This window comes from Amphichorda felina (genome assembly GCF_050947745.1).
Source record: "Amphichorda felina strain 45539 chromosome Unknown scaffold_2, whole genome shotgun sequence".
Lineage (NCBI taxonomy): Eukaryota > Fungi > Ascomycota > Sordariomycetes > Hypocreales > Bionectriaceae > Amphichorda > Amphichorda felina.
The window spans coordinates 118,292-144,529 of record NW_028145048.1 but is presented as its reverse complement, the minus strand read 5'-3'; the positions used below and the strand labels follow the sequence as shown (position 1 = coordinate 144,529).

At 55.3% G+C, this 26,238-nt stretch overlaps 6 protein-coding genes across 6 annotated transcripts; 3 read left to right on the top strand and 3 right to left on the bottom strand.

Annotated features, from left to right (window-relative positions):
* Window positions 1-1,611: 1,611 nt before the first annotated feature.
* ACO1O0_001598 (flavin-containing amine oxidoreductase) lies at window positions 1,612-4,074 on the bottom strand (the record flags this gene model as incomplete). The annotated part of the gene is made up of 7 exons (XM_083191081.1): window positions 1,612-1,614; window positions 1,672-1,736; window positions 1,792-1,885; window positions 1,943-2,391; window positions 2,440-2,659; window positions 2,815-2,948; window positions 3,006-4,074. 7 exons carry the CDS (start codon window positions 4,072-4,074, stop codon window positions 1,612-1,614), a joined length of 2,034 nt encoding a protein of 677 aa, XP_083052295.1.
* A 1,600-nt stretch (window positions 4,075-5,674) lies between these two features.
* ACO1O0_001597 (Phospholipase/Carboxylesterase-domain-containing protein) lies at window positions 5,675-6,564 on the top strand (the record flags this gene model as incomplete). The annotated part of the gene is made up of 3 exons (XM_083191080.1): window positions 5,675-5,878; window positions 6,027-6,433; window positions 6,480-6,564. The coding sequence occupies 3 exons, from the start codon at window positions 5,675-5,677 to the stop codon at window positions 6,562-6,564; spliced, it is 696 nt and encodes a 231-aa protein (XP_083052294.1).
* A 716-nt stretch (window positions 6,565-7,280) lies between these two features.
* Window positions 7,281-8,532, bottom strand: ACO1O0_001596 (ClpP/crotonase-like domain-containing protein; the record flags this gene model as incomplete). The annotated part of the gene is made up of 6 exons (XM_083191079.1): window positions 7,281-7,405; window positions 7,522-7,699; window positions 7,795-7,911; window positions 8,006-8,035; window positions 8,131-8,261; window positions 8,343-8,532. The coding sequence occupies 6 exons, from the start codon at window positions 8,530-8,532 to the stop codon at window positions 7,281-7,283; spliced, it is 771 nt and encodes a 256-aa protein (XP_083052293.1).
* A 3,833-nt stretch (window positions 8,533-12,365) lies between these two features.
* ACO1O0_001595 (uncharacterized protein) lies at window positions 12,366-15,952 on the top strand (the record flags this gene model as incomplete). The annotated part of the gene is made up of 7 exons (XM_083191078.1): window positions 12,366-12,909; window positions 12,968-13,102; window positions 13,164-13,246; window positions 13,305-13,408; window positions 13,478-13,762; window positions 13,819-13,912; window positions 13,970-15,952. The coding sequence occupies 7 exons, from the start codon at window positions 12,366-12,368 to the stop codon at window positions 15,950-15,952; spliced, it is 3,228 nt and encodes a 1,075-aa protein (XP_083052292.1).
* Window positions 15,953-16,450: 498 nt separating this feature from the next.
* ACO1O0_001594 (glycoside hydrolase superfamily) lies at window positions 16,451-17,952 on the bottom strand (the record flags this gene model as incomplete). Its single annotated transcript, XM_083191077.1, has 3 exons — window positions 16,451-17,473; window positions 17,527-17,636; window positions 17,691-17,952. The coding sequence occupies 3 exons, from the start codon at window positions 17,950-17,952 to the stop codon at window positions 16,451-16,453; spliced, it is 1,395 nt and encodes a 464-aa protein (XP_083052291.1).
* Window positions 17,953-21,887: 3,935 nt separating this feature from the next.
* ACO1O0_001593 (glycoside hydrolase family 71 protein) lies at window positions 21,888-23,375 on the top strand (the record flags this gene model as incomplete). The annotated part of the gene is made up of 5 exons (XM_083191076.1): window positions 21,888-21,980; window positions 22,040-22,577; window positions 22,633-22,764; window positions 22,821-22,845; window positions 22,901-23,375. 5 exons carry the CDS (start codon window positions 21,888-21,890, stop codon window positions 23,373-23,375), a joined length of 1,263 nt encoding a protein of 420 aa, XP_083052290.1.
* Between the last annotated feature and the right edge of the window lie 2,863 nt (window positions 23,376-26,238).

Sequence of the window (26,238 nt, the reverse complement as noted above, 5' to 3'; positions counted from 1 at the left end):
GGTGTCTGGTGTCTGTGTGATGGTCTTCACATATGATGATTCTTGGTGTTTGGTGCTGGGAATACCACGACGAAGACGTCGGAAAATCCATGTTCGACTGGCCACCACCCTTATATAGGACCAGTGTAGCCCCCGGCGCTGCTGCATCGCAAAATAAGGCAGCGACTGGGAAGATGTTCAGACAGGCAAGGCACGGCGAGGAGGGATGGATGGCTCTGACTAAGAAGAGGGTGAGCTGTCCTGAGAGAGAGCCCTGGCCTGCGGCTGATGATGCATCATGGCCTCAGAAGTCGCGGGGCTGAGAGGCGCACAGGCACAACAAATGTGTACCAATGTACCGTACCCCGTACCCCGTACTATGTAGGAACGTCGCAACAGGCACCGGAGCTCGTGACAGGGGTGGTTGGCCTGGTCTGCTGATTGGCCTTGGTGGTGCTTGGCCTCCCACATCGCGGGCGCAGGGGCGAGATGTGGGCGAGATGTGGGCGAGCACGCTCAAGGACTCGAGTGCTCAGGCACTCAGGCACTGAAGGAGGGCGAAGTGGGCGCAGAAGGCGCAGTTGGTGCAGAGTGTGTGTGTGTGCGTGTGTGTGTGTGTGTCTCGGGAAGAGGGAGCCACCTCCAGTAGGGCTGCATCCGCTGCATGATCGGGCAGTTAGATGGGCGATTGGATGGGCCATCTGTCCATGCGCCTTTGGTGGGCGACAATACCTATTTCGAGCCTGGCCATGTCCTACATTACTATCTACACGTCCTCTGCCCCATCTCACTGCGCGCCGCATGCAGGTTGCGTTACACACAAACGGTCACTTTGCCAGCTGGTGCCAGGCCCCCAGAAAGATGAGGTGGAACAAGGAATACAAGGCGACGATCGGCGGTTTGTGTAGGGCAGCTGCTGACCGGGGTTTCCGACTTTCTGACCCCTCGTATAATACTACTACCCTACACCTTGGACCATGTTTCCAAAAATGGGCCGCTGCCCAATGACCCATCCCCGTGTTGCTAACTTTAATCCGGAAGATGGAGTTGAAGGAACAGGTCCCGTCTCTTGGCAGTCCTATTCTCCGCCGGACTCCAGGCTAAGCCCCTCGGTTGGTTGTCTGTGAGTATGGACGTGGCGCAGCGTTTCACTGCTCACTGTCCAGCTGATGACCTTGGCCAAAGACTTGATGTCATTCCTATGGAGAATATAGAAAGTGCCCGGCTCGACGGCTTTTTGAGGACAAGGCTGAGGCAGCAACTTGAGATGACTCCACTTTCCTCTGAGGTTTCGCGGTGAGGCGCATAGGGCTGCACCAAGATCCTCCTAATGTTCAAATACTACTTCGTGGTTTCGCCCTATGCATTGCCCCGAATGTTCATATGATCATGATGCAAGGATAAGGCAGAACAAACGGCCTTATGGCGTTCACTGTGATGGATGCTGCGTACGCCTGTATATTGATACCAGCCCACGTCAGTCACGGCGAAACATCCCGCCCGACGACGAGGCAGCGTGAAAGAGAGCAGGTCGAGAAGAATATAATAGTACGTAGTAGTGGGATTAAATCCCTATCAACCACGAGGCGCAATCATGCGACCGGGACGGGCCGACGGCTTTGGCACTTGGTCTCACTGCTTCTAGTTAGCTTCCGCTGGCCATGGCCCATCACTCAACGGGGCTAAACTCACGACGCTGATCCACCTCGCCATCCACTTGTCTACAGCATCCTGAGCCTCGTCCACGAGACCTAACTCTGTGGCCAGGTTACATTAGCAATCAACCGGGCAGTCTAAAACGGAGAAACCCACCGAGGAGAAGCTGGACACCACCTCGAATGCCCGACTCCAGAGCCGAGGCGATCCACGCGTGCGTGATGGAGGAGTGCTCTCCGACAAAGATCATCTGACCCATACTTGGTTAGCCTTTATCCCGCCATGTTCCCGGTAGGACTCTCCATACGTTTTTATGCGTGGTGAAAAATTGAGGCAGATACGTCTCATGAGCGCCAACCGACGGCTCTGCCCAGGCTGCAGACGCGAATTCGTCCATCACCCAGCATTTGCGCCTGTAATTTCCCGTGTACTGCTCGCGCGCGACCTCGCCATGGATCTCGACCATGGCATCGATGACGTACTGCACATGCTGCTCTTCAGGCACACTAACCCACTCTACTCCCAAGGGTGGGTCAGGTTCGTACGTAGCGAGGATGCAGCCCGGGCCTGTGCCGTTGATACCGAAAGAAGGGTAGCATATGCTACCAAGGCCGGGGATATCTGTCAAGGTATCGCAGGAACCGTAGATGGGTCTTTCAAAATGCTCCCAGAAGCGTGTCTTATACTCCAGGGCAACCTTGCAAGCAGAGCTGTAGAGCATGGTGTTGATGGCGTTGCGCATGGCAAAGGGCAAGTCTAGACAACTGTCAGCGAGGGGCTTCTCAGAGAGATGATCTATCTTACCGGGAAGGCGCATCCGCTGGACCACCTTTAATGGCGCCGCCATTACAGCAAAGTCGTATTCCTTGGACTCCAGCGTTGGTTCTGTATAATTGCCGCGCCACTGAATGGTAAGGCGCTCTGTCTCCTCGTCCCACTGGATGCGCTCAACCTTGGTGTTGAACTGTGTAACGTCCTCTACTAGCGGCCCAAAGGCTTGTGGTAGACGATTCATACCTATGACCTTGGTTAGATGAACTGCATTCAGCCCCCTCCGTTGGCGCAGACTTGCCTCCGTCAATAGTTTTCATTGTTATGCCTGGCCCAAAGAGCAGTGTGTGGTATATCTGATAACATTTAGCACGCAAAATCAAATTCTGGATGGCATGGCAAATTGACCTTGGTCAGGTAGCTGTTCTGGTCAATTCCACCGGTCAAGGCATTGGCATCGGTAACAGTCGCATTGAGGTAATTGACCAGGTAGCCAAACTCGGACCACTGATCTCCGGGGAGGCCGCCTGGTCCCTTGTTTTCTGCATGGCATCAATTAGCGTCCGAAGTACCCCGATGTCTAGTCAGGGGGGGATTACTGAGAAAGTCGGCGTGTGCCTGGAAAATGTTGTTTGCAATTTCGACCATGAACTCGTCGCCGGGCAAGGACGCTGTGAGCTTCTCGGAGAGTATCTCGGCAGATTCTGGGATCTCAGGCTGTGGAGCACCGAGAGAGGGGTCCTGGGCGACGTCTCCTTGGGTTGGAGGAAGTCCATTGTCCATTTTGCGCCCCTTGTAGTACACCAGGGCGTTGTCGCTGAACATGTAGAAGGGGATAAAGTCAACGTTGAGTTCGGGATGCTTCTTCGAGTTGAGATGGTTGAGTTCGTGAGCCACCTGGAACAGAATCTGCTGGTCCGTGATATTGTAGGTCGAGTTGCCAATCGTCTTCGTGTAGGGGATACGCATGGGGCCCATCTCCTGGTACGCATAGTCCTTGGGTCCTCCCGAGAGGTACTCAGTGCGCACTCGACCACCCAGTCGGCCACTACCCTCGAGAATCTCAATGTTCTTGAGGCCAGCCTGATGCAGGATGAGGTACGTCATGAGCCCGCTCATGCCGGCCCCAACGATAGCCACCTCCTTGCGCTTGGCGGCTTCGACATCAACGTTCTTGTGCTTTTTGTTTTCGAGAAGCGCCACTCCATCAAACCAAGGGCCCCAAACATCGATGCCATTCTCTGGGCCCATATGGATACTCTCATCGCCTCTCTTGGCCCATTCTCCGCTGCTCTTTGTCTTCGAATTCCCATTCAATTCGCTCAGTTCCTGTGGGGCGCTGCGGCCCAGAAGCTCTCCAGACTCGCCCCACGCTGAGAGGCATCCCCCCGACTGCGAATCCCTTGGGATTACCCAGACGAGCCGATGGGACTGCGCTGTGTCGTCACTGCGCGATACAACATGATCCGAATCTTGCTGACTCTTGGAATGGCAAGAACCATAAGTAAAGGTGACGCCGCCCTCAACATTGCGGTCGTAATCGACGTGGATATTGGCGACACGCGAGTTGAGCCTCGACCTTGTCTGAAGAACGACCGAAGGTTCAGCGGCAAGCCCAACGCCGAGAAGCAGGCTGATCGCCAGGGAACTGGTAAAGAGAGGCTTCATTCCGATGTCTTGTGACTAGCTGGGGGGATAATACCGGAGTGTTGATCTCGTGCGCTCTGCGGGAGGGCGCCGCCGAGTTTCTTATAATCCGATTCCCCGCCCATCGTGTTGATTTTTAAGCTGCGGTTCTGGAGCGATATTAGCTGGAGGTGGCAAGGAAGCTATCGCCCCATTGCTTCGTGATAACATGCAGCCAGGCGGAGATTTGGCGTCTAACAAGCGTCGACAGCAGGGGGATAGAAACAGGGATTGTAACTGTCTGGTTCGTCCATGTAAATATCTCGGCGAATAGCTTCTGTCGCGGCTGCTCGGTATCGACGGACTCGGGCTTCCGATCGGATTGAACGGAGATCGTGGAGACCAGGATATGCCAGCATTTGTTCCCGTTTGGTGTATGATGACACACAGGTAATGCGAAGCTGATTCCAGCTTCCAATTCGAGAAGGTCCCGACCCCCGTGGCAACTGAAAATTGTCCCCGGAATGTCGCTGAAGAAGAATCGGATGGGATCACTGATAATGACTGGAAACACAAAGGCATCGTATGTTAATTACTCGGGGAGGAGTAGCAGAGCTCAGCACCTCCTGCATCGACATCAGGAGAGTTCCGTAAACCATCCTCCTCTAACGAGCTGGAAATATTGGGAAAAAGGAAGGCTAGATCCGAGAAGACTGGGGGATGTTGAACGGATCAACCACAAGAGTTGTCCCAGCTCACACCGGAATCGGATAGAGTCGTAAGCCGGGTGAACTCCTCACTCCCCCACGAAGTCCTGGAGTGTGGTTTTCAACAGTCGTCAAAAATCCCCTTCGCCTGTTTAGCGAGCCTTGGCTCGAGATCCTACGCCGTAAAATCAAAAGTTCGTCTGCAGCGCTCCCTGTCGCAGCTGGGGTTCTGGACGCGCCTGCTGCATGAGCACCCAGGCCAGGTCTGCGTATGTTGGCCCCCATGCTTGGAGGTTGCATGAAGTGTCGTGAGGTTGGTAGCTAAGGAATCAAAGAGCTGGGAAGTATGGAATCAACGAGCTGGGAAGTATGGTATCAAAGAGCTGGAAAGTATGCGCTGAAGCGAAGAGACCATGTCCTGTGATTGATGGCTATGTTTCTTGCGGAGTGGTCTTTGGTTTGGCTGTGATATCTAGGTGGTGGTTGTTGTTGTTGGTCTTCAAAGTCTAGTGGACCCTTCAGTGGCTCCAGGCCCTGGAAAGACTGCGAGTGTGGAGTCTGTGGACAGTGACTCCTTCCCACCCCACTCGCCCACTCGCACCACCCAACAGGCAGGATGCCTCCCTATTTTGCCGACTATTTGCCGACACGGTCGGTGCTTTCAATCCTCGCCGTGACCTCATAGGGCAACCTCGACGGCGGGCGGGTCCCGACTCGGCGAAGCCTTGATTACTATCCGAAGTATGTTCATTCATCACTTGGGAGGCTACCATCACAACTGAGGATAGTCCATCGCGTGTCTCTCTGCGAATACAGCCCGAAGTTTTTCGCGACCTGATCGCGACATTTTGGGTGGTTCAACTCTCGCGGTCCTCAGCTCCAGCGCTCCACCCCGCCTCAAACGAACGCGTCCAAAGTCTCGTCCCGACATCGCCATGTCTTCGTCTATACGCCGTGCTGCGCCGCTGGTGCTCCCAGCTGCCACAGGTAGGCATACTGCCACCGTCATATTTATGCACGGCCTTGGCGATAGCGGTGCCGGCTGGGTAGATGCTGTCGAGCACATCAAGCGCCGCCGACAGCGTCTCGAAGAGGTCAAATTCATCCTCCCCCACGCGCCCACAATCCCCATCACGCTGGTTTGCCGCTCTTTGTATCAGAAGATGCATTCCGCAATTCTAATTGGTCGCTAGAATGGAGGCTTCCGCATGCCTGGCTGGTTCGACATTGTGAGCACCCCCACCCTTTCCAGCTCCTCGGGCCCAGCTCTTGCTGATATTGTTCTAGAAAAGCCTAGGGGTTTCAGTCGACTCTCTGGCCGCTAAAAGCTTTGATGAAGACGGCCCCGGGATTTTGCTATCGCAGGCCTACGTACACTCACTCATCCAGGACGAGATCGCCGCAGGAATCTCTGCCGACCGTATCATCCTCGGCGGCTTTTCCCAGGGGGGCGCCATGAGCATCTTTTCTGGACTCACAGCTCCGGTCAAAATAGGAGGCATCGTGGGCCTGTCATCATGGCTGCTTCTTTACCAGAGCTTCCGCGACCACGTCCCTGATCAGGACCTCAACAAGGCGACTCCAATCTTTATGGGTCACGGCGACCGGGATCCCATGGTGAGATACCCTCTTGCCAAGGACAGCGAGGCAGCGCTCAAGGAAATGGGATACGACGTCACCTTGAAGACCTACAGGTAAGATTTACGCTTCTGGGCAGGGAACCTTCACTGACTGGAACAGGGGGATGGAGCACTCAGCTTGCCTGGAGGAGCTCGACGACGTGGAAGAGTTCATCGCCTCCCGACTGCCCCCTAAAGGCCCGTAGAGTGGCACCCCCAAAACCGAGACGTAAACTAAGAGAGCATGGGGGCAAGGGATAGACAAGACGAAACAGGCAGCCACTCGCGCTACTCTGAGAGCCGCGCAGCATTAGGAAATACACTCCAATTCTCACGCTTCCCAGCGTAGACGATCTGAAACATTGGAAGTCACAGGCTACCTAGCGTGATTCCAGAACCCGCTCATCCAGTCCGTGGTGCTCTGATAGCTAGACTTGGAAATAGGCAAGCCTAAGGACTAGCGTCAGCCAGCCGATTACTCTCACTTCAGAGAGATTTTGGCCGAGGGATTACGGACACTGGCATCAATAACATGGTATGCCAGATAAAATGCGTCATTGACTGTGGCCACAGAGCGATCCTACCACATTGCGCCGCTGACTGCTGGCTTGAGTGATGAGAGCATATTTGCACAATGAAGACACGGCGGGTCCGGCCCTGCCGGTTGACTCTGCAAAAACGGCCATGCCGGTTAATGACTACGAGTACGGAGTACGAGTACAAGAAAAAAAAAGTACTGCCGGTTGAGACTGCAAAAACGGCCTTGCCGGATGACTATAGAAATAGCACTGCCGGTTGGCTCTAGGGAAAAGTCAACGCGAGAAGAGATTAGACCATGACGGCAACGGTTGCTAAATTTGAAAGAACACCCTTTGGACGACAGCCAGGTAATTACATCAGCTGAGTCTACTACCTGTTTTAATCACCCACTCCAGTTTGGGGCCCGCTTCTCCAAAAATGCGCTGACCCCCTCGCGCTTGTCTTGGGTACCAAAGGCATGATAATACAAGCTGCGCTCGAAATCATCATCACGACCCAAATCGTCCGCTGCAGGGTCAGGGCTTGTTAGTACAGGCTGCACTCGAGGCATCGGGAGATCGCGTAACAAAGGGCGGGACGGGTGAGATGTGACGAAATGCTGACGGGAGCTAAGGCTGACTTACATCTGCAAATGGCCTCTTTTGCCAAAGAGAGAGCCGATGGGCTCATTGAAGCCAACTTGGAAGCGACCTGGAGGACATTTCCCAATACGGTGCCAGGCTCAAAGATGTCGGCGACAAGCCCGGCCGCATTCGCGTCTTGGGCGGTGATTGGGGTTCCCAGCAGAATCATCTGCATCGCCTGCAGTGGTGAACCATTTCCACGCGTCAGCAGACGGTCGTACAACGATCGAACCTCCATGTCGGTGCACCGTGGCGTCGCCAAGTCGTACTCACCTTGAACTTGCCGACCGCGTTAGTCAATCTTTGGGTGCCCCCCGCACCAGGGAGCAACCCAATGCTGACTTCGGGAAGGCCAAAGCGGCTCGTGGTTGACGCAAATATGAGATCGCACTGTGCAGTACCACGGTCAATAATAATCAGACCTTGAACTGATTATCGCCCACGCCTCGCCCTCGATCGAGGTTAGAACAGGGTGTGTGCATACCATGAGAGCAACTTCGAAGCCGCCTCCCAACTGCCGAAAAGTTGTTTAGTGAACCAACACCACGCAGCTAAGAGCCTAGGAGCAGCAGGGCAGATGCATCGGACTGCAACGGTCTGGTTACTCACCGCCATCCCCTCCACGGCTGCCATGATGGGTTTCCGGACTTTGCGCAGCCCTAGACAGAGATCTTCAAGGTATCGGCGCTGCCGGGCATCCTCGGCACCTAGCCCGGATATCTCTTTGATGTCGGCCCCGGCTTTTTTTCCCCGCAGTCACGTCAGCTGGCTGGTGCCATGGGTTGATGTGATGTGATGGACGTGGGGAGACGGCCACTCACCGCAGAAGAAGGTGCTGCTGCCGGTGACGACGACGGCTCTCACAGACTGGTCCGACGATGCCACAGCGAGCTTCTCGAGGAAATCGTCAATCAGCTCCTGCGAGAGCGCGTTGCGCTTGGTGGGTCGGTTGAAAGCCAGAACCCTGACGCCTTCTGCCGGGTTTGATATTGCCACGAGTGTCTCATTCATTGCTGGTGATTTGATGAGTGGAGTCGGTCTTTTTGTTTGGCGTGGGCCGTTGATGGTGTTGAGAAAGAAGAAAAAGGCGTTGGCCGCTTCTGATGAAAGTTTGCAGATTGGGGTGGTTGAGAAGTTGAGGCTACGGATTGATTGGTGATCAGGTAAAAGCAGATGACACCGGAACAACTTCCGCTGACGACGTTGGAACCCAGAGCACTGGTTCTGGATGCGCCGGTTGTTGGGTAGGTACTCAAATATTCCGAGACAGGCACTTCTGTACCGTGGTGTGCGGAGTACTCCATGGCCAATACGAGGAGCCTCGATACATCATATCCAACTGGGCCTCGACTGAGACACAACAGGCAACTTGTACAGGAAGCCCAGCCAATTCGTGCGGGATACCCGCGCTCAGATTAGCACCCATCGACTTGTCGGGGAATTGGTTTTTGCGACTTGGTCTGTTCCTTGGGGGCTTGGGCCTCCCACCGTTCTGGCTTGCCTGTGGGCTTGAGGGTGGGAGCGGCCGTGCCGATGGCAACTCCCGCGATCACTTCAGCGATCACTCAACACCGACGAGAGGGTTGGCGTCGTATTGGGCGACGCCTAGTCGCAGATCACAGCCACGATCCGTACTATCTACGCGTAGTGGCACTGGCGGCGGGGAGCACGAGTGCTGATTAGCAAACCTCGCCATTCTTCAGCGCGCGCTCGTGACGCAGTAGGGTCCGCAACACGATGTGGGCAACGAATTTTTGCCCAGTAATAGGGAGCAGAGACACAGTGGGTGCATATGGTTGGGAGATCCCTGCAGGGCGGTTGAGACATGCATACAGAACGACGCCTTGGCCAGCTCGCAAGTTTTCTCAAATCAGTTCATAGGAAGTCGATTGAAGCAGAATTTTTCTCTCATGAATCATACTAAGTCAATTTACTGCAGCGGTTCTTGTCAGTTGATCAGGTCAAATTTTGCCTGGGATAATTGATAGAATTCTCTTTTTGTTACAGGTATTTTTTTTTCGATTGCTTGATTTCCGCGACATTAGATTAGTATTGGGCGGTACGTAGTACAGGGACGTCTCATCGTGGAGAGCAGGTGTTGGTGGTGTGGATGGGTGCATGGGAAAGTCGGCAGATCTCGAGTACGATAAGCTCCATGGAGCCCGAGAGCGCCAGGCTCCCTCCGGACTGGAGCATGGAGGACGGCGATGTCAACGGTTTGCGCCCACCGGATCGCCAGCGGGGGTGGCCGGGGACCCGGCGCTGATCCCGAGCTAAGGCAGGCCGAAGGAGGCCGGGTCTGGAGCTCAGCGCCGGTGCCTCACCTCCTCCATGCGCGGTTGTTGGGCATTACCCCGCTCGATATCTATGCACTCTGCACTTACACCACGACGACGATGCGCAACGTTGGATACAGGGACGCCAGCCCGCCCGCCTCGGACTGACAGACAGGGCCCTGGGTCGAGCCGGTACATGGTACGTTACCCGTACAATAATCTGCAATCTGCGGGGGCCGGCGCATCCTAGGTTCTCATCACATCTCCCAGCATCAGCCTGTGACCCCGTGAGCTTGCCGAGAGGTGGAAACAGGGCACGGCGCAGTGATTATGCTGCGGGCTATGGATGGGCCGTGCCAATGATTACGAGCCCACGAGTCCTCGTACAACCCTTCTGCTCATACGAGTAATAGTAGCGACTAACTAGTCCTGCTGGGATGCCCCCGAAGGATCTTGAGGTTATTCGACAATACTCTGCGTGGGCTATGACTTCACGGCAAATATCCCTGCTCCACCACTGCCTCAAGCAGCAGCCTATCTTTAGCCATGTTGGGCCGGAAGCACCGTGCATCATTGCTGTTGCACCTCCATTACTACCTCTCTTATCAGACTACCCCCCCGCCGCCTGCACAGTAATAGTATGCGTACTCCGTACCTAGTTCCAAACCAACTAACTTGTAAGTTGTCTTGTCAGATTCACAAACTGGGACACGCATGATAACATGAACCTTTCAGATCCCTGGGGCGCATCATCTATGGACTAACTTAGTGCATGCGAACTTGTCCAAAATGCCGGGTCAAACATGCGACGAGTCAGTCGCGAGGCCCAAACCGGCTAGAATTTCGGCGCAGGAACAAAGACACGCTCTGTGCGCGGTCGCGCGAACGCCAAAAGAAGCTCACTGTCGACGCCAAAAGAAGCTCCATGTCGACCCGGTGGCCAGAATGAGACATCAACGCCGCCAGATCGGGTCCGCCCATCCTGTTTCACAAAGTCCTGACGGGTTGAGAATACCGCCGAGTGGTGGAATTAGAAGCACTGGTGAGCACTGAGCACGTACGAATAAGGTACGTGCGGACGTGCGTTTGCTTGCAAACTCTTTTTGTTTCCTCGTCCGATGAGCGGAGCCCTCAATACCGCCAAACTGCTGGACTCTGGAGGAAGCATTTTGTGCAGTCACCGCCGTTTCGCGCGGTCGACGAGAGATTGAGGAGTCTGAGTCGAGTATACCTACTTACCTACTGCTGTTGAGTGAGCAGACACACGACAACACACGCACACACGTACACGCCCCCCCCCCCCCCCCTGGTCTTCTTCTCCGCCTCCGCCTCTCTCTCCCTTACATCTTACCCCCACCCCTGGGGGCGTGCAGGTATCGGAATCTGTGTAGCAGTAGTAGTATTCTCGATACGAGTAGTACAGGATACCAGTCACAAGGCTGTTAATAACTTTGGTGCCCAATCGGTCGGGGCCCGGGCGGAGTGAGTCGTTCCGCAAAGTCTCGGACTGGAGACCCTGAGTACGATCCGTCATCATGCGCGATCCAACCCGTTAGTATGATCAGATCATCAGTCCACCACTCGCTCGGCGAGGTCTATTGGCCTACAGATCACGAACATCATCTAATCGACGTCCCCGGGGCCCTTGGCGCCGAAAGCGAATACCTGGAGAGACGTGCAGCTCTGACAGGTGGCTAGGCTTGCTCTAGCGTGCGGTTGCGATTCGCATCAATTGCATGTCTTTCCTTTATTCGTACTGGCGGCTTAGAAAGTTGGACCCCAGCCGAATTGGGAAATGGGGCTCGAAAGCTCGAACCGGGGCAAGCCACTTGATCCGGCCGGCCGGTCTGCTTCGGCCGGCGACACGTTCTGGCTTGTGAGATGGCGCTCGCAGGTCTCAGCTCCCGGCCCTTCCCCAATACGGGCGATCCCAGGATTCCCAGGCCATCGAGGTGCGTCAGTGAAGGATCGATACAGCCGGTACAAAGCACCGTGCGCACAAGGGACGCCAAAATAACCTGTAAGGGGAGTAGGGGGTCCCCCTGGGCTGCCGAAACTAGAGTGAGACCTATTCGAGGCTGCAGGCTCTGCAGACTGCAGCTGACCAGCAGCAGGGTTGGTATGGCTGTGCCTGTGCTGTGACGATACCGGCATGGCCTTTGTTGTGGGTTGGGTGGGTTAGTAGCCCCGGGGGAGCTCCGACCCCCAATCCGCCTGCGCAGACTCCCAGGTGCGCATGGATCTGTACGATACGTAACGACGTACTCGTACAACGGGGGAGGAGGGAGGGCCTGCTGTGCCTTGCTGTGCACAGGAAACCTCCTCCGCCTCTGGCCTCTCGTACGAGAGCTGCTGCTGTTAATACTTAAGCCAGTCGTCCCGGCATACAGCATCACAGAAAAGCATGCATCCAGCCAGTTCATCCTTCTCTTACACAACTTCCTCCCCCCATATCTTCCCCAGCCCATATCTACCCCTCCTCGAGACCAGCACATCGCTCTTCTCACGGACGACACAGATATCATGGCCACCACACCGAGCTGCCTAGGCCTGTCACCATCGGCCAACATGCCTTCCAGTTACATGTTCGGGACCAAGTCCCAGCCCCGTTTCCTCACAATCACGGATGCCTTCCTGCATCATGCCTCAACACGCCCATACTCCATCGCCGCCAGAGATCTATCATCACCAACAGGGCGTCCGCTGCAGATCACCTACGGAGATCTATCACAGCGCAGCTCTCGCCTCGCGCGGAAGCTCCGCCAGCTGGGCGTCACCCCGGGTGACCGGGTGCCCCTCGTCGTCAAGAGGGGCATCGACATGCTGGTGGGCATCCTGGCCATCCTCACATGCGGTGCCCAGTATGTCCCGCTCGACGCTGGCGTCGTCCCGGAATCGACACTGCGGTTCATCACACAGCAGGCCGGAGGACCCTCATGTACGGTCCTGACGCTCAAGTCCGGCCGTCATCGCCTCGACGCCTGCAACGTGGCCAACGTTGTCTGCATTGACGAGCCGGAGGATCTGCAGGACGATGGCTTACACGGCCAGGGCTCCCCCCTGGAGAGCCTGGCAAAGCCCAACAGCGGGTGCTACGTTATCTACACCTCGGGTGAGCTGAGCTTCGCAACTCTCCCCCCAACGACACGCTGCTAACTACCAGGCTCCAGGCACAACAGGAACCCCCAAGGGAGTCGATGTCACACACCGAAATGTGTGCAACCTGGTCTGCAGTGCCCCTGGAAACCTGGGCATCACGCACGGCACCCGGGTGGGCCAGGTGCTCAGCATCAGCTTCGACATGGGTAAGTAAACGGCTTCGATAACCGTTGCAGACTTGACTTGGCTGACCACGCGAAATAACAGCCGCTTGGGAAATCCTTGGATGTCTCTGCAACGGCGGTACCCTTGTCCTCCGTGGCTCAGATTGGCGGCAGGCTCTGAAGAAGGTACGCAATCTCACCGGAAAGGGCTTATGAGCCAGGCCGTTTCTAACATTAGGGGCAGATTGACGTTCTCATCAGCACGCCGAGCATACTCTCAAAATACGATCCCAAGGAGTTTCCCAACATCAAGACGGCTGCCAACGCTGGAGAGCCCAGCTCACAGAGGTAAAGATGGGACAGCTGCAAATGCAAATGCAAAAGAAAAAAAAGAACATTCACTAACGCGGAGTGCAGACTCGCTGATGCCTGGGCGACCTCTGGGACGTACTACAACTGCTGTGGGCCGACGGAAACTACCATCGTGAACACAATGCACCGTCATGTGCCCGGGCAGCCGCTCACTATCGGCAAGCCCACCCCAAACAACAACGTTTACATTCTCGACGAGTCTATGAAACCCGTTTTTCCAGGCGAGCCGGGAGTCATGTGGGCCGGCGGCTGGGGCGTGTCCAGGGGCTACGTCAACCTTGATGAGAAGACGGCAGAGAAGTACAGGCCTGACCCCTTCGCCAACGACGGGTAAGTCGTCTAATATCCCTGGAAATTTTCACCAATCACTCGCTAATTTATGAAAGATCTATGATGTATGACACTGGAGACCTTGGTCGGTGGACCGCCGATGGCTCCATCGACATCCTCGGCCGGCAAGATGACCAGGTCAAGGTCAAGGTATGTCTCTTTGGTCACTCTCGTTTATTCGACTCATGATTAACATCATTTCAACAGGGCTTTCGTATTGAGCTTGATGGCATCACTTCCTCACTCAGGTCCTGCCCCACTGTGGATGAGGCCACCGTGATCCTCATCGATGGCCACATCCACGCCTTCTTCACGCCCTCTTCCTGCGACCTGGACCAGGTGAGGAAGCACATGAAGTTCTGCCAGCCTTACTACGCCGTCCCGGAGCATTTCCACGCACTCGACGACCTTCCTCTGACTGCCAATGGCAAGATCGACAAGAAGGCGCTCAAGGCCAGGACGACCATCAAGGGAGATGCCAAGGTTGCTCAGACCTCTGAGGTTCTGGAGAAGCCCGTGGACATCCCCATGACTCTCCGCCATGCTGCCTCCTCCTCAACCATCGTGGACGATGCCAGGAGTGTGGAGTCCTACGACTCTCTGGAGAAGCCCAAGCAGGCCGTACTGAGCCTCAGAGAGGCATCCTCCTCATCGACCCTCGGGGAAGATGCCAGGAGTCTGGAGACATGCGACTCTCTGGAGAAGCCCAAGCACGCCATGGTCACTGTCGGAAAATCATCTGCCTCCACATACAGCGACTCCTGCTCAGAGTCCGGTCGCTCAGAATCCGGCCCCGGGTCGGATGCGTCCTCGGCGAGCTCGTTCACCGTCGCCGACGAGAAGGCAAACATCGACCTGGAGGCTGCTGTGCCCGACAAGCTGCAGGGCAAGCACACTCGCGGCCTGCGGTACCGCATTCTCATTGTCTACCGACGCCTCTTCTCCTTCATGGGCATCGTGAACATTGCTGCTGCCATCGCCATCATCCTCAACGGTTTCCCACGAGAGTGGCTGGGCACGCTGACGGCCATCAACCTGCTCATCACCGTCCTCATCCGCCAGGAGTTCGTCATCAACGCCTTATACACGATCACCTGCAGCGTCCCCAAGTCCTGGCCCATCTTCATCCGCAAGCGATGCGCCCGCATCTTCCATCTTGGAGGCGTGCACTCGGGCGCAGGTGTCAGCGCCGCGCTGTGGCTCCTGGCCAACAACCTCGGTGACGCTGCCTGCATGACTACGGGACAATGCTCGGGCTCCTGGGGCACGCAGTCGATCGCCGCCCAGGTCGTGTCGTGGGTGCTGACAGGTCTGTTCGTGGTGATGCTCGTCATGGCGTACCCGGCCATCCGCAAGACGCACCACAACTTGTTCGAGCGCACCCATCGCTTCGTCGGGTGGACCATGCTCGCCCTCTTCTGGGTCCAGGTCATGCTCTCGATCAACGACAACCGCGGCGAGGGTGTCTCCATGGGCGCTGCCTGCCTCCGCTCACCCCCCATGTGGCTTCTTGCCGTGGCCACGTTGAGCATCGCCTCGTCCTGGTTCTGGCTGCGCAGGGTCCCCGTCGAGGCCGAGGTGCTCTCCGACCACGCGGTCCGCCTGCATTTCGACTACACGGTCCCCGTCAACGGCTCCTTCACCCGCCTGTCGCGCAAGCCGCTGACCGAGTGGCACTCGTTTGCGACCATTCCTGCCCCCGAGCCCGAGAACGGCCGCCGTCCCGGGTACTCCCTTGTCGTGTCCAACGCTGGCGACTGGACCAAGAAGTGCATCCAGGACGCCCCCTCGCACCTCTGGGTCCGCGGCGTGCCCACGTGCGGCGTGATGCGCATCGCGACCCTCTTCAACCGCATCGTCGTCATCGCCACGGGATCCGGCATCGGCCCGCTCCTCGGCCACCTGCAGGACCCCTCGTGCCCGACCCAGCTCATCTGGTCCACGTCGCGGCCCGAGAAGACCTTTGGCGAGGACATGGTCAACACGATCCGCCACAAGATCCCCGGCGCCGTCATCCACGACACCAAGCTGCTGGGGCGGCCCGACCTGGTCAAGATGGGGTACAACCTGGCCAAGGGCTTCGAGGCCGAGGCCGTCATCATCATCGCCAACGAGAAGATCACCAGGAAGGTGGTGTACGGCCTCGAGACACGGGGCATCCCGGCTTACGGCGCGATTTGGGATAGCTAAGATTTGAGTCTTTTGGGTTTGATATTCTGGTTTTTATTCTGGTCCGGTTGGTTTGATTTGGGGGGTTTGGGGGTTTGGTTAAGGGGTTTTGGTTTGACATTTGGTTCAGGAAGTTTGGTTCTCACGATCTGGTTTGATGTTTGGGCGGATGTCTGATTTCCAGTTTGGGTTTTCGCTTGGATGCGTGGGGCAACATAATACCTTGGGCGGTGCCTGGATCTGGCAATTGTTTTCGGAGGCGTTTTAGGCATTGGGATTTGGGACAGGGAAGGCTGAGATTGAGTATATACCTCTTGTTTTTCGTTTCTGCATATACTCCTAATGATATTTTATCATCTTCACAATTTTTTTTTCATTGAATCAATTTGTGCATAAAAACTGTACATGTACATGTATTTTCAAGTATCTACCAGCGCCTAGAATTGATACAGACGAGATGAATCACACAATGATGCATCAAGCCATGAGGCGTAAATGTGGAAGTCATGGCAACAATATTCAGCCACTGGCGCTCAGCACCACAGGCAGGCCATTGCTGACAGTGAGACACACCTGGCCGCTGCCGTCCGAAGTGGCGGTACCCTCCCCACCCACGACAATGTCCCAGGATCCGTCGTTGACACCAGTGCTGAAGCAGTGGTCGCCGCTGGAACCCTCGCCGCCGTTGGTGGTGAGAACAATGAGGTCGCCTTCCGCGCGGGACCAGGCATAGGCAGTCTCGGCTGTGTACAGGGTCTTGTGGTCGTTGCCGTCGAGGCCGCCGTGGGCGGCGCGTGCCGCCGACACAGACTTGATGAACTTGTACAGGTCAGCGTCAGTGCTGAAGCCGCTCCTCCAGAGATCCTCGCGGTTGGCAGGGTCAGCGCCGCCGGCGTAGCCCTGCTCGGAACCGTAGTAGACGATGGGAATACCGCGGGAGAGGATAACAAAGGTGAGGGCGTTCTTGAAGAGGGTCGTGTCGCCGACGGCGTTGAGCCAGCGGGCGTTGTCGTGGTTGTCGAGGAAGGTGCCCAGGGCGGTGGGATCGGCAAATGACTGGCTGACCGTCTCGATCATGTTGGCAAGATCCTGGGCAGAACCCTTCTGCTGGTAGAAGTTGTTCATGGGGTAGTAGATGGCGTAGTTGAGCAGGCCGCCCATGAGGCCGTCGTAGCCGGCCAGGTAGGCTGGGTCGCCATCAAATACCTCACCGATGGTGTAGACACCCGAGGCGGCGGAGAAATCAGGCCAGAACTCCTTGGCAACGTGCTTGACCGTGTCGATGCGCACGCCGTCGAAGTCGTATTCCTTGACGAGCCATGCAATCCACTCATTGAGGGCACTCTTGACGGCGTCACTTTCGGTGTTGAGATCAGGCAGAATGTCGGCGACGCGGCACTGCTCAATGGAGTTCTGGTTGCTGTAGTCGATGTTGCAGGCGGCGTGGTAGGAGCTGTCCTGGTTGAGGGGCTCAGGGAGGTAGGTCGAGATATCGCCCTCGCCCATGTGGTTGGCGACGACATCGACCATGATGTAGATTCCCTAAGATTAATATTAGCACGGTCCACCCAGCTCAATAGGCTCGTAGGTCTCACCTTCTTATGGGCAGCGCTGACGAGGCTCTTCAGGTCCTCGGCGGAACCATAGTTCTCATTGACGGAGTACAGGTCCTTGGCCCAGTAGCCGTGGTAACCGCCATCCGTGTCTAGGCAGTCAGTAAGCACATGCTCAACTTAATCAGTGTACTCCGTAGACTTACTAGCGACAACGGGGGTGATCCAGATGGCGTCAAATCCCATGCCCTGGATGTAGTCGAGCTTGGACTGGAGGCCGGCAAATGTACCGCCGCAGTACTTGCCCAGCGCTCCGCAGGCATCGCCACCGGAGTCATTGGCGGAACGAGCGATGCGGTCGGTCAGGGCAAAGTAGATGTTGCGGCTCTTCCATGCGGCCTTATCGGCGGCGAAAGCCAGCGACGACAGCGACAACGCCGAGGCGAGGAGTGTGGCGGCAGACTTCATGGCGACAGTCTCAGGTTTGCGACGAGGGTGAGTGGGCTGGGTCGAGGAGATGGTCCATCATGTCGGGGGAGGAGATGGAGTATATATCTTGTTTTCCTGCTGGGTCTCCATGATGCTGATAACAGCCCCCTGGGATCGACAGGCCCTAAGGTGGTCCTAAGATTGACAAAGATTCCAAGATCCGGGACTTGCCAGCCGGCAGAGCGCCCGCCAAACGACTCCATCAGGAGAGCGAAACGAGTCCTCAGCTTCTCCTGACGACATTCCCCCACTCGTCGGTCCGCTCGTCGGTCCGGGAGGGGCACCACGGCAGTGGCTCAGCCATTGTTAACAGCTGCCAGGCACGACGTGGATTGAGCGGTATGCGATGGCCTCGAGTGTCGAGTTTCTAGGCTGCCCTGTTTAGCAGCTGGGAGTCTGGGGGACCCAATGGACGCCAGAGGGCTGGCTTCCTCTTGCTGGATGTGGCTAGGCTCCCGACGACGGGCCGACTTGATAAGTTGATAAAGGCATTGTGTCGAGTCACGGTGTTTCGATGTTGTGGGGGAGGCGCATGACGTATGCTGGAACGGGAGATGATCTGCCTGCAGGGCTGTGCACATTGCCGTAATCGTGCGCCAAGGTGCAATCGCGGGATCCGTTGCTTAGAGTTGGCCAGATTCGTGGCGGGGAAATCAGGGGATGGCGAGGGAGAAGGCTTGATCTGAGACGCGATGGATAGTGGCTAAAAGATGGGGTTTCCTCCGAACCTCCATCTGTCGCGTCCGCTCCTTCCGCCAGCATCAATACTAATAGTCGGAAGGAAACTTGCTTGCGTCCGCCTCGGCGCTTTTCTTGTTTGAGCGACTGATGGTTGATTCTTGTTACTTAATTCCTATGGTTCCGTCACTGTCTGTTATTAGGCCCAATGCGTAGCTATGTGTGCAGAAACAATGATGAAACCGAGGCTACATTTAATTTACTCAGCTACCCTCATGTGAAGTAGAGGTAAGAGTTGGTTGAAAGCGAATGGCTCGTAGGGCTGTAGGGTAAGGCTGCACTTGCCTACCTACCTGACTTAGGTACCAGGTAGGCAGCAAGTCGTGAGCACCGAGTGGACGCGATGACGCGTTGAAATATCAACCATCAGTTTATCAACTACGAATACTTCTGCCTACCTACTCGTACCACCTCAAACTCTCTGCGGGAGTACCCTCAGTACCCCAGCACCTGCCATCAAGTAGGCCATTGGGATAACCCCTCAACTCGATTTATGTCCATGGTACGGCCGACATGGCTGATGATCTGTCTCAATAGAAACTGAACTCTGCCGTCACCGACAACGCGTTCGAAGCCGACGCGCGCTCACCCCGATACTCCCCGAAATGGACACGCATCTTTCGGGCAGCAGCACATCACTCGCCCTTGTCGCCGACCGACCCCCAGATTCGGGTCGAGGTTGTCTATACTATGCCACATGCACACGGGCAGCTGTCTAGGACATTCGTGCGGGCCACGCCCTTCAACACCGACGACACGCCGCATGCGACACTGCAATACACCTCCCCGGATGCCACATCGCCGGGTGCCACCTCGCCGAGAGGATGGAACCCTCCCGACCGGCATTACACCGAATTCCCGATGAGGGTGCCGAAATGTCTAGCCCGCCGACGTGCGTACGAGACGAGACGAGTACACACCACCCACTTGCAGTTGCCGTTGTCTCAGTATGGGGTATGGGGTGTACGAGTACGGCGAGGTAATGCCTCCCGCATCGTCGTCGATTCACCTCGCATTCTCGACGACGATGTGGCTGCAGCTGCAGGATCAGGTGCCACGGGTCGGGGAATATCGTGTCGTAGGATACCTCGAGGCCACAGTGCGCGAAGAAATAAGGCGGCATCGCGGCCGGGGGTTCACGTAGTGCTCGTCGTCGCCCGTGATCGCCATGTTGGTTCCGGGTTTGAGGCACCTTGTTGATGTCGCTAGGCCAGCCGACCTTGTTGAGGGTGGCGTCAATGGCCTCAACCGTCTCAACCGTCTCCAAATCGGATGCGTGTCCCGGGCGGGAAAGGTGAGAGTTCAGATGACGGCACCTCGCGCAGGGCCTCCCGTAGGGCCTCCCGCCGTGTCAACCACGTCGCTGGCACATGTCGGTGAAGAGATCTTGAGGACGAGTTGGGCTGCTGGGTTGTCCGGCTGGGATGTCCGCCCAACGCGGCAATCACGTGGTCCACGAGGCCGTCCGCCGAGCTGGTACGAGTACTCCTACCCGCTGGAGTCGAAGGAGATGAAGATTTTTCCTTCATGCCGCTATTGACCGCAGCGTCGTAGGCATGGCGCACCCTGCTAGCTGGTCCGCGTAGGTATCGTCAACGCCATCGGTGAAGGTGTCGGTGAGGGCGGCATTGACCCGTGTCATGTCGTTGTCGTAGTCGTAATCGGCGGCACTGCTATGGCCATGGAAGATGCCCGTCCGCCTTGATCAATCTATGTATCTAGAGGTACATTGAAGAACGGTTCGGGGGGTCGTTGAAACTGCCATAGAGTTCTGTCTAAATTGTCAAAGAAGGACGTCACGCTCTTTTCCCTTTTTTCTTTTTGTTTTTGGAGGTGTTTGCTGTCAACTTGTAGGATTCATGTGACTGCGGAGCTGGAATCCTCCGTCATCATCCGTGTTCCATCGTGTATGAGGCGACTGTCGACCTTCCGGAAACTGCTTCGTGCAATGTTCCTTTGGCCGGGGTCTTGGGATCCCCACACCGCAACAGTTTCGACATCTGTTTCAAAGCTGCGGTCTGTCCTAATGTTGCTGGGTCTCGCCGCCTCTACAGCTCACCACGTACTCCGTACGAGTACTCGTACTTAGCGGTCTCGAACCGTTGCTCACATTGCTTGTGCTGCGAGCGAGGACTCATTCCGGCGCCTCGGCTGCGATACCGCGCTGGGGAGTGCGACATGAATCCATGAATCCGTGAATCCAGCAATCCACGATGACCTACCGGCGCAATACCGCTGGTGCCGTGCCGCCGCAGGCCGAAACTAGACCACATGGTGTCAATAGGATGGAGTGGGATTCTTGGTTTTTTTTTTTTTTTTTTTTTTTTTGCCGAGTATTTTAACCCGGCAGCCCCTGCCGAGTCTCAGACCCGTGAACTGTGCTTTTGAAGGTTTGAAGTCTCTTTTGCAGAATCAGGCTGATACACGAGCACAGACAAAATCGCATTCTCACCGGCTGCTCTGTGGGACTGAGCTTGGGCCCCATATACCGTTAATCTACCGTTGTGCCGAGCCCTTGCGACCTGAAAATAGAACGTCGGTGTCATGTTAGCGAGATTCGCGATTTTCCGCGATTCACTTCATCGTCATTCCAGGCCGTGGAATGCGTCATGTGCTGTGATTGTCGCAAACACGGCCTTGACAATTACATGGCATCGCAACTCTCAGGCCCTACGAGTACGAGTGTCACTTACACTTGCGTTCGCAGAGGCGCCCACTCCCTTCTACAGGGTATCGGATCACTCCGATGCAGGGTCGCTAGTAACGATCCGGATTACATGCCCCGGTTCTATAATTGCCTTCTGCCCAATAGTACTAGTCATGATCCTACCATGTCAGAGTGTCAGTAAAAGGCAGGTCATCCAGGAAAACCGCCGAGTTGCACTCATCAGCCGATCGCATCCGATCCCATTCGTAGTCAGACGTACTATGAATACTACATGTACTATGCAATGGGTTTCCAGGTTAACCGTATAATTTTCCCGACTGGGCGATTTACTACCCCTGCAATGGTTCGACTGTTACGTTCCTCTCCATGTCACATCCGATCCTGGCGTTGAGCGCCGCCGTGTTTCCCTTCGCGCCAAAAGTTTATATAAATCAGTGAGCAGACACCATTCCTTGAAGATGGGCTTCCTCAGGCCAGTTCTATCAAGTAGATTCGCCATTATCCAAAGATGATCAACGCAGTCGTGGCTCTGGCTGGACTGCTGTCCCTCGCTGGCACTGCTGCCGCGCAGGAGACCAAGCCCGTTTATGCCCACTTCATGGTAGACAATATTCCTTCAATCATCATTTACAGATCCCTGGACTGACATATTCTCTGTAGATTGGCATTGTGGAACAGTTCACCGTGGAAGACTGGAAGGCGGAGATTGAGCAGGCCCAGGCCATTGGCATCGATGGCTTCGCCCTCAACTGCGCACCACCTAGCGTGGACAAATACACGCCCGACCAGCTCGCCCACGCATACGCCGCCGCCGAAGAGATGGACTTCAAGGTCTTCATCTCCTTCGACTTTGCCTACTGGACTCCAGGTGACACGGGGCTCATCACTGACTACCTCGCCAACTTTACCGCCAGCCCTGCTCAGGCGTACTACAACGACGGCGCCATCGTGAGCACCTTTATCGGCAACGCCATGGACTGGAACCCCGTCAAGAGCTCGCTGTCGGACCAGAAGCTGACCGTGATCCCCAATGTCGAGGACCCAAACTCCATCCCAAGCGCCACTAACGGGCTGGACGGTGCCTTTTCCTGGTATGCATGGCCGACTAGTGGTGAGAACAAAGTCATCAAGGGCCCCATGACGACCGTCTGGGACGACATGTTTATCCAGAACCTTGGCGACAAGCCCTACATGGCCCGTCAGTATAACCTCTCACCCTCCCCTCCACTCCCCCGCCTATTGACTTTGAACAGCCGTGTCCCCGTGGTTCTTTACGCATTTCGCCAACAAGAACTGGGCGTTTATCTGCGAGGAGCAGCCCACGCTCCGCTGGGAGCAGATGCTCGCCATGAAGCCCCCGATGATTGAGATTGTCAGCTGGAACGGTGCGTCACTTTACTTGTATACTTTCGTGTTGTAAACATCACTAATGCTTGGATAGATTTTGGCGAGAGCCACTACATCTCGTAAGGCCACTTGTATCTACACTCCACCCCCATGTTTACTGACCATTATTCCTAGTGGTTCCCAGCCCAAGCACGGCGACGACGGCTCCTCAGCCTGGGCCGACGGCTTCCCCCACGACGCCTGGCGCACTCTCATGAAGCCCTACATCGCGGCCTACAAGGCCGGAGCCGACACGCCCACCGTTGAGTCCGACCAGCTCGTCTACTGGTACCGCCCCACGCCCAAGGGCGTCGAGTGCAGCGCAGACCCTCTCGGCGCCCCGACCGGCAGGGAGCTGATGGAGGACCTCGTCTTCGTGTCGACGCTGCTGACCGAGCCGGCCGAGCTGACCGTCACGAGCGGCGGCCAGGAGCCCGTGACGGTGACCGTCGAGGCGGGCATCCACACCGCCAACTTCACTATGGGCGTGGGCGCGCAGAAGTTCTCGGTGGCCAGGGGCGGGCAGGAGATTCTGGGCGGGGTGAGCGAGAAGGAGATTAGCGATGCGTGCGAGAAGTTCAACTTCAATGCCTATGTTGGGTCGTTCTGATCGATGACATCTTGGGGAGGTGGGTGGGTAGCGTTGCCTCTTGAGGAATGCCCTATCCGCCGGAGCGGAATGGCCACGGGAATTTGTAACGAACATTGAATGTAGCATGTGGCTGTGTATGCGGGTTGAGCTTAACATTGTACATACCAAATGCTGAGTTTCAATAGTGTATGGCAAGCAGTTAAGGCATGAAAGGAAGGCACTGCATATCAACTTTGTGTTAGTATCATTGTTAACATAGCCCAACTTATGTATTGTACGAAACTCACAGATTTATCCAGAAATTATTGCTAGTCCTACCGGTTAGCCTCGTGGCGTAGTTTAAGCTGCGCCTGTCGATCGGCTGGGTTGGGAAGCTCTGGATAGTCTATCCGATTCCTGATACATGGTCCCTTCCTCTGTAGGCGTGTCGGAGGGCCTAGATATGGTCTTTCCCATGGATTCTGGTACACTTTGTAGACAGAAACAGCATCACTGGAATCCATGCGCGTCCTGTTGTCGGTACTGGTAAGGATGGGAAAGGGGCATTGGACACCTTCAGAGTTGCCGCGCTCGTCGAGGAGAAACCGCACAATTTGCTCCTGCTGTTCATCGAGAAGTTGACAGATTCGGTAAGTGAGTCCAGCTCGGGCACTCTGATACCACATGTTCGGCTCACGATCCCTCTGATCAACCCCCCAGTTCCGGCTGTGGTCGAAGAGCGCGACCCCTCCGAGGATGCGGTCCTGGGCCCAATACCCAACCATGTCAGCAACACCATTTGGATAATACTTGTGGGCGGTGAATGCGCCATGTGTAAACAGCGTGGGGAAGGGCGGCAGGGGCGGAAAGAGTTCTGGGGGGTCGTCGTGTCTTGTCCAGAGCGTTACGGCCTCGACATCCAAGCCAGTAGTTGTTTCGGGGCTATGATGATTCTCGAACTTTTGAAACAAATGAAGCGCAATCTGGTGGAGTGCGTGGGCGGTCAACTCGACTAGTCGCATATTGAAGGAACGCGAGGACTTGGGAGCAGCTTGATAGGCAGCGAGTGTCTGTGACGGTTAGTCGAATCCTTTGGCTCATAAGGATGGCAACCAATAACTTCGTGATTGAATTTGAGGCTGCTAGCGTCGAACTCATTGAGGAACCTGACTGTTCTGTCGAATGCCGCACGGCACAGCTTGACGTGGGTGTTAATTGGGTGCTGTAGGCAGATTCTGCAGGCTCTTGGGTTTCTGTCCCAAGCTACGTCTTTCAATGGAAGGCCATCAATTATCTGAGCGTACGTCTCAAACGTAAGTTCAGTCATGAGGACGTTTGAAAGGGCGCGACGAAAGGTGCCACTGTGGGTCTCGTCGAGGATGTCAATCGGCGACTCTGACAAGCGATGGGCGGGCGAGGCCATGATGGTCATGGGCTGGGGAGGATGTAAAATGGAGGAATGGGAGAAGCGAGAAAGAGCGGAAGTGATGATGATGAGTGGATGTGCTGTCACTAACGATTGTTGTAACTTGAGAAGTTCGTCAGTCTGACATGGGCAGAGTGGTGCAAGATGTGGGCGTTGGCTGAGGATTTGCGGTGAATATGCAGGTGGTTTATGTAAGGATGCGAGGTCAGGCTGGCAGATGACTGTAGGAGCTTGGTTGGCGGCGGCAGCTGCCCCACCCTCTCTCCCTTTTGCCAACGGGTAATACACAGGATCCTGACTACAGTTGCTGCCCTTGATTGCTGGAACTGCGTTTGACTGGAGGTGGGCCATGTAAATAACAGGACAGTGATTGATTTTGTGGAATGGTACGGGGGCCGAGCCGAGGTCTTGAGTAGCAACAATCGTACTCGTGCATATGTAGGTACTAAGTTAGTATTGGGAACTGGTACATAACTGGTGATTTAGTATCTAGGTACCTTAGGTACCAGTAGTGTTGGTTTTACTCCATTCATGTGGTACTCATATTTTGGCGTCGACAACAAAACATGGGAAGTTTGCTATCCGCCTTCGTATTATTTACACGTGTCCAATCCCACCCCGAATGATGCCCTTGAGCTTCTGGTCACCAGGCTAACAAATTTGAATAGCTTTCTTGTTTTCCCATTATAAATTTATGAAAATGCTGTTTTAGACTCTGATTACAGCTACGTGTATAGACAAACTATGATGGGATCCCGAGTGCAACGCAAGGGGGATTTCTCAGTCAAAGGTGTTTGGCTTAAAACAAGGGAGTAAGCAGCTAATCAGGAGTCAATGTCATAACTCCCTTCACAATTTTGCAAAACGAGGCCATGAAAGCGGTAGACTATGGCGAGGTCAGACATCAGAAGACCAACCCGCGAAAAGACCAGACCATCACAAGACCAAAATACGAGACTAGAAAATTTCTAAAGAAAGAAATAATTGTTATGAGTTGGTTTCACATGCGTGAAAATGCAGTGCCTTTCGTCTGTGAGGTGTTTATAAAAAGGATAGACGAACTATAACATTTTTTGCGACCATAAGCCTCACTCCACGGATGGCTTTTCAACATACTTCAGCAACATTGAGTCAAACTACTGAACGCTACTATCGGACTGAATTTTTACCAGAAAGAAAAAAAGAAAAAGAAACGACGTAGCTCATCCAGGAAGTGCAAAATGTCTACTCAAAGGTGAGCTACCTCTAGAACGGAGCCTTAAACAACCTAGACCCACTTTTGTCCTATATTATGACACATATTCTGGGCTTAAAATACCTACGCTATACCTATGACAGACACACATTTAAGCCACTTTTCTTTCTTATACCTCTCAAGCTTGCTGACGATTCTTTGCGGCAGCTCTCGTCCTTCGGATGCCAAACAAGTACCTGAGTATTTGGGCGGTTTAATTGTTTGGAGTGAGCCAGACGAAA